The 12,785-nt window shown below is 33.5% G+C and overlaps 1 protein-coding gene across 8 annotated transcripts in view; it reads left to right on the top strand.

Moving 5' to 3' along the window:
- Window positions 1-12,785, top strand: part of LOC129004849 (focal adhesion kinase 1-like) — a 118,968-nt gene that overhangs the window by 89,421 nt on the left and 16,762 nt on the right. For 7 of the 8 annotated variants that reach the window (XM_054433520.1, XM_054433519.1, XM_054433515.1 and 4 more), the window contains 8 exons: window positions 5,044-5,179; window positions 8,021-8,152; window positions 8,721-8,852; window positions 9,392-9,544; window positions 10,244-10,432; window positions 11,310-11,393; window positions 11,816-12,038; window positions 12,460-12,504. In XM_054433520.1, the coding sequence (XP_054289495.1) occupies window positions 5,063-5,179; window positions 8,021-8,152; window positions 8,721-8,852; window positions 9,392-9,544; window positions 10,244-10,432; window positions 11,310-11,393; window positions 11,816-12,038; window positions 12,460-12,504 (1,075 nt within the window). In that variant the 5' untranslated portion in view covers window positions 5,044-5,062. The remainder of the gene's footprint in view (window positions 1-5,043; window positions 5,180-8,020; window positions 8,153-8,720; window positions 8,853-9,391; window positions 9,545-10,243; window positions 10,433-11,309; window positions 11,394-11,815; window positions 12,039-12,459; window positions 12,505-12,785) is intronic. The other variant, XM_054433517.1, reaches the window with a different exon arrangement.

The following is a 12,785-nucleotide window of genomic DNA, read 5'->3' on the forward strand; positions in this document are numbered from 1 at the left end:
GCAATCCTAAGGAGGCAGCAGTCTACAGCCTTATAACAAAGGACAACTTTAATGGCAAGCCTACTCTGGATGGTTATGACTCAGCATTTGGAGCTCTGACTGATGAACTCAAGACTAAGAAATTCAGTGTGCTGATATGCTCCCCCATGGGTTGTGTGCGAGATTTTGTTCGAATTGAACATTTTTCAAGGAAAATAGTGGAGTTTCACAGGACCACTGGCATTCCAATCATAGTGGTAACAAAAGAACAACCTGGTGCTCAGAGAATACTTCACCATGGACTCTCCCATTCAGAATTTGTCCTTAAGCTGAGACAGAACATCCAGACATTATGCCCGGCAAGCAAACCAACAACTGTACCACTGACACTCTGCTCATCTCAACCGTCTTCGCAGCAACTACAACCACTATCTAGTTCTCCACAGCATCACTCACAACCAACTTCAACACAACTTCCTGCTGTTGGTCATATCAGCCCCCGGTTGGTTCCAGGCGGTCTCAGCTATAACGAAGTTGTTAAGTCAAAACCATCGAGTGTTGTGAAAAAGCAGAGCAAATGTGTGGTGTCAAGTGTTGAGGGTGATCCATCAGTGTTAGAGTTAGATTCCTGTTTAGATGATAGTTCTCCTTTAATTTTAAACTGATTCATTCTGACAATGACCTTGTACCTGCTAAATTAAGTAACTTAGATAATTCTTTGCACAAAACAAATTCACTGGCTCAAAATAACGAACTAAAAGGTTTATGTAATCAATCTTTTTATTCAACTAACTGTGATTTAATAATGCATTACAATTGTCAAGGTTTAAATTTAACAAAAATTTCAGCTCTTAATTTATTTTTATCTGAGGCCAATTTGAATATTAAAGCTATATCTTTTAATGAACATTGGTTAGATCATAATTCAGCCTCTCTGTTAAATACAATCAATAATTTTAAATTGGCTAGTTCTTATATAAGAGAAAGTGGCTGTAGGGGCGGATCTTGCATATTAGTGGATAAGAACTGTAAATATGTAACAGTAACACAGTTTTCCAATTTAAATGAAGACTTTATTTTTGAATGTTCTGCTATTGAACTTGTGGATTTTAATTCAATTTTAATTTCTATTTATACAGTACCAAATTTCAACATAAGTAAACAGTTTTTAGATAGACTTGAAATTCTATTTTTGATAATACAGAAAAAATTTAAAAAAAAATACTGTTTTTGTAACTGGAGATTTTAACATAGACATTTTAACGAATGACACATTCACAAGTAGATTTAAAGAAACTGTCGAATGTAATGGTTTTTGTTTTCAATTTGAGGAGCCAACTAGAATAACAAATACTTCATTTACTTGTTTGGATAATTTTATCACACCCAAAAAGTTTAGTTGCCATTACAGGTTAAACACTGAGTTAGGTCTTTCTGATCACAATGCTATATTTATAAACCTTCCTAAGCTAGCCAAGTGTAAAACCATCAAGAATACTTCTAGTTCTTTTAAGAAAAGAATCATCTCTGATAGAAATACAGATGAATTTTGCAAATATCTACAGAGCACTAATAATAATTTTGTATTTAACCCCACTTTAAACCCCAATGAAAATTACAATAGTTTTTTGAGAAATTTTTTATTATCTTTCAATCATATATTTCCTGTTAAATCACTAAAAAAGAATGCTAAAACTAATAAATCTACTCTGAATTGGGTGACCCAAGGTATAAGAATTTCCAGTAAGAGGAAACGAGAATTGCACTTGGAAGCCAAGTTTAGTAGAAACCAAGAGTTTTTATCCTATGTAAAGCAATACAAAAAAATATTTAATAAAGTTGTAAAAAATTCAAAAATTCTCTCAAATAATAACCTAATTAGAAAATCTGAAAACAAGTTTAAGGCAGCTTGGCAAATTGTTAACAATGAACTGGGTTTAAACCGTACTCAAAGATACAAAATTATTTTAAAAGATGATACAAACCAAACCACTGTTGATAATCCTGATGATGTAGCTAAGCTTTTTAACAGTTTTTTCTGTAATACAGTTATTAATCTGAATGTAAAAATGGCTTCTGTCAATGGTGTTCATTCGTCTGTAAAATCATACTGCAGTGATGGTGGGGTTACATTGTGCAATCTTAGCCCCACGAATAAAGATGAAATAAAAAAGATTATCCTTTCTCTAAAGAACAAAATTTCGGTAGGCTGGGACGAAATCCCAATTAAATTGATCAAATCTGCTGCTGACATTATCTCCGAACCCTTATCTCTTATTATAAATCAGTGTTTAAAGAATGGTATTTTTCCGGATCAACTCAAGTACTCCCAAATTTCTCCCGTTTTTAAGAAAGGTTCAAAATCAGATATTAATAACTACCGTCCAGTATCAGTATTAAGTAATTTTTCTAAAATATTTGAAAAAGTAATAAGTTATAGACTAGTTAATTATTTTGAAAGTAATAATTTATTTTACAATAAACAATTTGGTTTCCGAAAAAACTTAAGCACAGTTTCTGCTCTTACTCAGTTTGTTAATGAGATTGCAGAGGCCTTGGACAGGTCTCAGGCCACAGCAGGTGTTTTCTGCGACCTGTCTAAGGCTTTTGATTGTGTGGATCACTCACTCCTGTTGTTAAAACTTATTGATTATGGGATTGGGGGAAGTTGCTTTTCTTTAATACAATCTTACCTTTCTGAAAGAAAACAAAGAACTTTAATTTTAGAAGATAACAACAAACATTATTCACCATGGGAAATTATATCCACAGGTGTTCCCCAAGGCTCAGTATTGGGCCCACTTTTTTTTCTTATTTACATCAATGATCTTCCAAAAGCTATTAATAAAGAACTAATTCTTTTTGCCGATGACACTACTGCTTTGATCAAAAATAATAATACAACTGAAATGTTTTCTTCTCTGCAAAGTGTGGTTAAGGACATGGAGCAATGGTTTTTAGAAAATGGGTTAAAACTTAATGTTGAAAAAACAAATATTATTAAATTTTCTACTAGACACAAAAATATGGAAAACTGTTCCTTTAATTTAGTTGAAGCTCATAAATTCTTAGGGGTTTACGTAGATGACGCAGTTAAATGGGATTCACATTTGAATTATTTACGTAACAAAATTAGGTCGATATCATCTTTATTCATACATTTAAGGGACTGTGTTTCTATTGAGACACTTAAAGTAGTTTATCATGCTTATGTGGAGTCAGTGTTAAGATATGGCATAATTTTATGGGGTCAAGCTACTGGTATTAAAACTTTATTCAGGTTACAAAAACGTATTATTCGTATTATTACCAACTCTCATCCACGCAGTTCTTGTAAGAAACATTTTCAAAATTTAAGAATTCATACATTAACGGGGTTGTATATACTAGAATTATTAAATTACATACATTCAGTTAAAAATGAGCTACCAGAAACAATACATTTTAATCACAGGTATGAAACCCGAAATGAAAATATATTTAGACTCCCCAGACACCGTTTGACCCTATATGAAAAATCTCCATTGTACGCTGGGCTGAGATTGTACAATGTGCTTCCGCCATGCTATAAGTCACTAAGCAAAACCAAATTTAAAGATACAATAGATAATTTTCTTATTGACAAGGCTTTTTACTTAAGAGTCTTCCTTAGTGGTAGCCATGTTGGATTTCTTCCCCATAAGAACAATGTTAAACATTACATAATTTGTGGACACGTAACGGCGTTATTTGTTAAGATATAGCTTTGGAATTTATAATTTGTATTTTTAACATAATAGACTCGTGACTGAGGTTTTTGAATTTCGAAAATCCATTTTCATTTCCTTTCAATAATTAGCTTAATTTTAAGCTAATTAATAATCAATTATTCATTATAAAAATTAAAAATTGTGAAATAAAAAACGTCAATCTCTAGAGGACCGCAATTCCTTAAATTTAACTCCTTATCCATAATTATATGACAATTTGTTGATGAGATATTTGGACCCAAAGTTAACATTGTTCTTATGGGGAAGAAATCCAACATGGCTTCCACTAAGGAAGACTCTTAATTGAAGATTTTTACAGAACTACAATTTAGAATTTTTTTTTTTTTAGTGTTTAGTTTTAAGTTAAAAGTTTTAATTTTAAATATTTTATGTATGGATTTAATTTTGACAATGCACCTATTCTAAATGTTATGACATGTATGGAATGTTTTGTGCAAATAAAGTCTATGTCTATGTCTATGTCTATTTAGTTCTCACGCTTTGTCAGCCGCGGCGACCTTCACTAATGAAGAGCTCTTCCCGGTCAGGTCGGTCGTGTAGTTGATCTGCCTAGACAACTGTGCTGTTACTGGGGATAAGCTATTGGGGTTTGTTCAATTGACTAATCAATTTTTGTATTTTTGAACGATTTGTAAATGATGTGACCATTTTTAGACAATGGTGCATCATATACTGAGTAGAAATATTGCTTTTGAATACTCCAAGTAAGGCACAAGTCCTCACTTATTGTACAGTCTAAAGCATCTTTAGGTGTGGTTTTCATATCCGGGTAGCCTTCAGAGTATGCTATTGTTGACTATATATTCTACTACCCTCCATTTAGTTTTGCTATTGTACAGCTTCAATTTAATTGTTTACAAGTCTGCTCTCAATTTTTATGAATAGGCCTACTGAAATTTGTTAATTACTTCAATAATTAAGCTAACAGTGTTTTATTTTACTATAATTTCATGTTTCTCAAGAGTATCCACTTTCCATACCTCCCGCCTGCATTTTAACAACTTTTTATTTAAGATAATACCCAAACGCATGGCCACTTCAGCACAAAATAACCACATTTTTGTTGTATGTAGTTAGGTACTTATTGATGGTCTTGTAAAACTTTGTTTTCGTCTTGTGTCACGGCAATTACACGCACTACATAACTCGGCAATTACGGTAATTAATTGGTGTATCTGAACCACCAGTTTTAAGATTTGCAAATTATACTTTTTGCCAGAGATCATCCTACTGCACTCTGGGTCTTACCATGGGTTCTGTTGATGATTACTGACAGTTTTGTCTGGTGTTTCAGCCATGAGCGAGCAGTAGACATGGAGGTGCCCAACAGCCCTGACAAGACCTCCAACACTCCCGTCACCACCCTCAAGGTACATCTGCCCAACGGAACCTTCAACGTGGTCAAGTATGGCGAAGCCATCGACATCAAGGTATGTCTCAATTCAACAATTTCCGTCAATAACAAAAGTTGCTCTGACAGTTATAAGCTATTGGTTGTAATTGCTCAGCAATGCAAAATATTTATTTTTCATGTAAAAGAGTTGGACCATCTTGATCAGTTCTTATTGTTCGTGCAAAGTGGGGCAAAAACCATTTGATTGAAGCATCTTTGTTTTATAAAGACGATTAAGTAGGATTCTGATGGGTTCTACTAATATTTCTGTTGAAAAGCTTTTAAAGTGAACTACTGTTTACAGCTTTCAGCACTTTTTGGGCTTATTGTCTAAATGGTAATGATTTTCTACTAAAATATTCACAGTTTTCAATACTAATACTAATATATTACTTGTCCTTAAACACAAACATTTTTTAAACCTTATACAACATGAATTAATAAAAAAAAAACTGAAATAATTTGCGTTGACAAAACTATATTAGAAAAAAAATCCTTAATGCTCTTCCTTTTACTGTGCTTTTATAAACAAGTCAAGAGAATGAAACACTTGTGATATCCAATAATAAATAGATAGATTGTGTCTGTGAAATTTGTAAGAGTTCTATTAAAATTTTTATGAACTTTCTAAATAACCTAGTACAAATTTTACTATAAGTTTGATAGTTCTCATATTACTAATATATTTTAAGTATTTGATCTCTAGTGGACAGCGGTTTGGTTATCCATATAGTCCATTCCACCTATAGATTTATGGTTTAACACTCCTTTCCAGCCTACTGCTTTAAAACGGACAAGGTAGTTGAAAATTACCAACTAGCCAATGTTGTTGTACTAAATACTCGTTGGTCTTCCATGTCTAAATCAGCCAAGTCTTAATTTCCAGTTTAAATTTTAATTCTGTGGTCGCTGGTCAAAATGTAAAAACTAACCTAAAAATGATTTAAACAATACTGATTAAACCCCCAGTTAATAACCAGTTAAAAATCAGGCTGTGAAAGATCTTAAGCTGTTGCGAACGTTTGTTACAACTAATTGATGAAAAACAAGTTCTACAGCATTTCACCAGAAGATTTCTGGACCTAAAATGTTGTTAAACTGGTTATAGTCTAATCAACTACATGATTAATATCTGCTAATGAATACACCTCTAAAACTTGTCTCCTGACTTAAGATAACTGAAAGACAGAATGCTAAAAATATAACGTTTGGGGGGTTACAAATACTTTAGAGGTTTCAAAAACTCTAGCTTCACTGTAAAATAACAATCACAAAACAACTTCATTAAAAACCTCTTTGCAAGTCAAGGCCTCAAACTCTTGTCCTCGTTTACTTGTAAAGCTTCCGTTATTAAACTTTTGAAAACCTGTGGAAAAAAACTCTCTCACAAGTAATTACACTAAATTGGACATTTTCTCATAAAAAATCTAATGTATCCAACATTCTTTGCTAGCTTTTGTAGTGTTAAAAATATGTTGAAGCAAAGAAATTTTCATTAACAATATGTGTTTAAGATTGTCATTTCAATATTTTGTAAAAATGACACATGTATTAGAGCTTTTTGCTATTTAATATAATATATGTTGCCTTTAAACATGCTTAAATCAACTTAAAACTATCGATTGATTGAATTGCTTGTAGAATATAATTCAACTCATTGTATATAAAATTGTAAACCCTATATGCCCTTTATAACTCAAAGCTGCAAATATTGTTTTTTTTTTATCAAACAGGACTTGTTTTATTCAGGCTCACAATTCTTGCAAGTAATTCTTAATATTTTCTTATATTAGTGATACAGAGATATTAATAAAAAGATTTAAATGATTTTGTAGTAAGATTTGTTAATTTTACCACAGAAGGGGCTTAGAGTTTTTTTTGTAGGCATATAAGCTGAAAGGTTAAATCCTCAATGTTGAAAACAGAAAATAATCAAAGCCGGCTTTAGGTAGTGCGGGGCCCAGTGCAAACAACCAGAGCAGTGTTCCTCACTACCAAGAAAGTAGTGCCAGAACCTATAATGACTAACACAAACCCCAATAAATTATATTACTATTTATACTCCCCCCTTTTCTTTTTTCATAATAGATATGATTAATATAACATTTACAGACTTAAAACATTTCTTTAAATCTTGTACCAAGCGCAGGGCCTCCGTGTTCGGTCGCACATTTTGCAGGTGCTTTAGGTGGCTTGGTTTCTCTGAACCACACAGCGTTATTGTGTGATCCGTGATTTGTGATATTCTGGAATCATGCTATGTGTGATAAAAAAATAGTGTTTTTTTCTTTTCTTTAACCCCACCCTTGCAGTGTGTGATTATATTTTCACCATGGACAACATCGATGTCAGACTCGTTGCAGTAGCTTTGCTGTTGGAGGAAGAGGAAAATGTGGAAAATGTACTCGTGAATTTAGTAAATGAAGAGCCTTCTCACTCGTTATTAACAGGGAGGAAGAAGGGTCTTTTAGAGTTCTGATCACCAGGCATCTGTTGAACAATGAAACTAATTTTAGGGAATATTTTAGGCGTTGTTTTATGAGGTGTTAAGTTGTATCCAGGAAGAAATGTCATCAACTGCCACAAACAAAATAAAACAACCTATTTCACCATTTCAAAAGTTGTGCTTGATGTTATAAATTTCCAAACATTCTCCTTGATACCATTGTTCTTGTAGTTCTTGTGGGTAAATTTATATAGCACTAAAAATTTTCATCAAGCTTAGCAGTAAAACCCTTGTTCTATTTCATAGTTACAGTTTAAGGCCGGCTCTTAAGTTAAGTTTACCTTAGGCTGGCTCTTAAAATAATACAGATATTTTCACTTTATGGTTGTGATTATATTAGATTTTTGATACATTGTGTATTGTGTTGTGCAGGGTATCATCTCTACAGTCACCAGCAGGCTGGCTACAGAGCCTCGGGCTTACCAGCAGTGCTACGCCATGCGGCTACATCACCCGGCTACAGGGGAGATGCACTGGATACACCAGGACACCACCATGGCTCAGGTACTGACTATGCCATTGGGATGAGACTACCCAACCTTAGCTTGTTGTCTATCCGGTCCAATTTCTGTTTTTTTGCACAGAGCGACTAAGGTTTATCACATACGCTTGAGGAGAGATTTGTCTTCACTACTCAAGCCTTCCTTGTTAAAAAATGCTGTAATTAAGTAAATTACTAAAGTAGGGACTATCTAGAACAGTGATGGATGAAGTTAGGAACAAGATGTTGGTCTCAGATTTGAACTAGCTCAATTGACTACAACAGGGGCTTGTAGGAGATCCAGTTCTCGTTAATTATTCATTTATATTCTCAACAATCTATTCCTGATTTTTAAGTAGAGTTCAAATGGTTTTGGGATAGAAATCATGTGCTATTATGTGATCTGCAATATTATGTAGGATGTCCGCTGCAATATTTGTGAACAAACGCTAATCGTTATTATTACTAAGAATATGATTCATAAGAAACAATATTACAATAACAACAACAAAATAGTTGTAGTTGGTAATAATTATTTAATATTATTTTTGATGGTCTTATTTTTGACAAACTAATTCTGCTTGTTCGCAGGTGCAGGAGAGGTTTGAGAAGATTCACCCCATGAATGAGTGGCATTTTGAACTTAGGATAAGATATTTACCTCTAAACCTTAACCAAATGTATGAAAAAGACAAAGTCACATTCTACTTTTATTATGATCAGGTAAGAACCAATTTACATTTTATTTATGTTATGGTTTATTGATACATGTTCTTTTTTACTTCAGCTTCAAAACATTAAATGTTTATTTTATTTATTGTACGTATTTGTGTCCAAATAGATTAGGATTTCATTATTTATTGACAAGACACCAGTTACTGCTATAAACATTCCATCTAATGGTTTTCTTTCTATCAATAATTGATTTGATTTTGATCCCATAAGTTCTAGCCATATTCTACAACAATCTGTGACAAGGCAGCTACGCCTATGTTGCTATGTCACACATTGTTTCTCTGTTGTTTACCTTGAGTCAGACTTTGCAATTGTTCCCGGTAATCTCTATTGATATTTAAATCACTCATATCCGTTTGTGTTTCAATATCTGACTTGTGTAGAAGATTAGTGTAAGATTAGCATACACCAGTCATTCCATGTAATAAATAATTTACGGGATTTTTTTGGAACATTGGCCATTTTTGTGTGATCGATTATTGTTTAAACTTCATTAAACCAATATTGATGTAATTTGTTACCTGTAGGTGCGGAACGACTACCTGAACAGTGAAGTAGGCGCTAGGATAGACCAAGACACAGCTGTACAGTTGTGTTGTCTGGAGATTAGGAACTACTTTAAGGATATGCCTCAAATCGCACTAGATAAGAAGTCCAACCTTGAGTATCTGGAGAAAGAGGTAACACCAAAACTTACAATCTTTTCAATTATATTTCATTGTAAGAATGTTTTGAATACTTCAAATTATTAATTGGCAATACAAATGAACAGTATTTATGCAATAGTTTAACATCACGTTTATCACATTAAGGACCGCTCTTATTTTAATGTAATATAATATTCAACCCTTTTCTATAATTTCCCTTTAATACTTATTAGTCAAAATATGCTGCAGGGTGTTCATAAGGTAAAATAAATATCCAAGCATCGCAATGTAATTTGTAAACCTAAAGGCAATTAATTCATTTGATTTATTACAGTTAATGAATCATAGTGGTCATACAGTTTTAGGAATTGCTCTTCAGACACTGTTGGTTATTTTTTTCAGAATTTATAAAAAACAACCAATCAGAGGTATATTCTATAAGACCATCTTAAGACCACAATTATTTTGAATAGCTATCAAAACTATTTTTGTACTGTTTTTGTATCTAAAAACAATTTTTTATATGTTCATAGGTCCATAAAATAGTTGACGATTCATGTACATTTTCTTGATCAATGTGGAGTTCATGAGTTTGCAACACGGCATTTAAAAGATAGTTAGCCAGTGATTTATTCAGTTTTGATTATAATATGCATCTTTTGTGAGATAATTTATCAGTTAAAATTTTGGGTTTTCACCAAAATATTTTGTCACATGTAAGACATTCTGCAGGTGGGACTACACAAGTTCGTCCCCAAGCCTGTACTGGAGGCATCCAAACCGAAGACGCTACGGAAGGCGATCCAAGCGCAGTTCAAGCGAGTGGCTCAGCTGTCCGAGGCTGACTGCATGTTCCGCTTCTTTGACCTGCTGCGGACACAATACAACTACCATCATGAACGGTTCACCTGCGCCCTCGGGGTAGGTTCATTGAATAGTAGAATAAATGTGAGGCGATTGTTCTAGTGTTTTGAGCAGGGGACTTCGGTCCTACAAATGTGGCTTTGGGTTCTATAAAACCAATTAGTTTAGGTTATATAAAAAGTGAAAACGCTATGATCTAGGTCACCTTCAGCTTTCAGTTCACTTGTTAGAATATAATGCAGGATAGGAAGGAAAGATGAGGACTGGAATTGAATAACCAGTCAATAACTTTCTCTCTATTTGATAACTCTTGTCAAAAAGCGGTTAATAACCTTTTTAGCTAACAAAAATAGTATTTGCATGGAAGTGCATGGAAAATAACTATAATAAATCTGATGTTATTTTAGGGACTGTCACAAAAGTGAACATATTTGATATGTTCATATTTTTTTTAGCAGAGTTTTGCAAGGAAACTTTTTGGGTTATAAGTTATTAGGTTTTAAAGATTATTTGATACTACCATTGACTATTGGATACAGAAGTTGTATTAATAGTCAAATATACAACCTTGATTGTGAATTTGAGCTGATTTGGTAACATGATGGTTTGTTTATACAAAGGTATGTCATCACTGCTTTTACAAGTAGGCCAATGCTAAGCCAATCTCCATGTTTGATTTTATTGTTATTTATTTAAAATTTATTCTGCAGGCTTATTTGTTAAATGAGCCTAAAACCTAAACTCATAGAGAGGAAAACCCCGTAATAATTTGAACTTTTTAACTTCTTTGAAAAAAAACCTGTGTATTATGTATCCTTGCTAATTATTACAATGCAATGTTTTTGTAACATTATAAGAAATTTTTCTGGACAGTTTACATAAGAATTAAACTAGAAAAGTTTTTATGACAATTCTTATAATAGGATTTTTTCAGTCGGGATGGTCGATTCCAGTGGAGATAGTGATTGGACCAGACCTCGGCATCTCATACATGACACCTCGGGCACCAGGATCAGTGGTGAGTTTGTTATTGATGCTATCGCAATAAATATAGGGTATGGGCTTTTGGTAAATAATACTAGCCAACTAATCCTTATTAAGTCACATTTTAAAAACAAATGCAAGCACTGTTATGCTATTATGTTCTGAAAGGGATCCAATGCCCTGTATTTAATCCTGAATTTATGTTGAAGATGTGTGTAGAATAAAGTGACAAGCCTTGTGATTAAAGAAAAAAATACAATTTCCTTAGCCACAACTATGTTCAAAACCGGAGAGTTTCATCCAGTTCAAACCATAAAAATCTTCTGACTTTTCCTCAGTACTGAACCTACTGATCACAAGGGGACCACAATAATAACTCAGCTACCCGACTTTGTTTGTTTTCAATCAGCTAATTGTATTCTACATATCCATTGTTTACTGTGGCCTCTGTTGCAGCCAACCAAGATGGCAGAGTTCTCGTCAGTGCTGGGTATACAGACTCTAGTCAGTGACTGTGACACTCACCGCAAGGCCATGCTACAGTTGAGAGTGGCTGGAGCTGCGGAGACACTCACCATCACCTGTCCCTCGGCCACGGACGCTGAGAGTCTGGCAGACCTAGTGGACGGCTACTGCAGGCTGCATCATGGCTCAAGCACCTCCATGTGGAACAGGAAAGGTGGGTGTCTAGCGGAGAATGTAGACGATGGAAATAACCTTTTATAGTGTGTGCTAAAAGAGAGGTAAAAGCTGCCATGAATATTTAGTTATAATGACTTTGTTCTTTGAAAGTGTGTAAGATGAATACCTGACGCATATATCACCATGGACTTAAGCGCATCTATAGAACAAGAAAGGTAGGTGAAGGGGGTTAATGTAAAAATCTTGCTGTGTTTGCTGTAAGGGCAGAGTTGACTAAGCAAGATAGATAGGTGCAAGAAAAAGGCTGCGCCAAATCATAAGTAGCCCTGTGCAGAACAGGATTGTTAAGTTGTTTAAACTCATCCCTATTTTTAACCCTAACATAATGTGAACTGGATTCTATCAATATTTATTTATGAGTATTGAGTAGTTCAATAACCTTTGTATTTTTTTACAAGCTGCCATTTGGAAAAGATTTCCCTGTCCATGTGCTTCGGCAAAAGGTTTGTTATAATTATGAATTGAGATTAGCAGATTTGATCACTGAATCACAAAAAATAGGTAAAATACACATTTATTATAAGAGGTTGACAACAACTTAGAAAATTGTGTGTATAATATTAGAAGACAAATTATTATCTTTCATTTAGGCTAATGAAAAGAAATATTTCTAATAAAACACATATTTATTTAATACAATTTCATTTGATATAAGAAAAATATGCTATTTGCATGTAAATTAAAAACATGTCTTATTATTATTACTTAAGAAGTTGAATTGAAA

Source organism: Macrosteles quadrilineatus, unplaced genomic scaffold, assembly GCF_028750875.1.
Source record: "Macrosteles quadrilineatus isolate MER2022 unplaced genomic scaffold, UCM_ALF_1.0 Scaffold_12__1_contigs__length_5162894, whole genome shotgun sequence".
NCBI lineage: Eukaryota > Metazoa > Arthropoda > Insecta > Hemiptera > Cicadellidae > Macrosteles > Macrosteles quadrilineatus.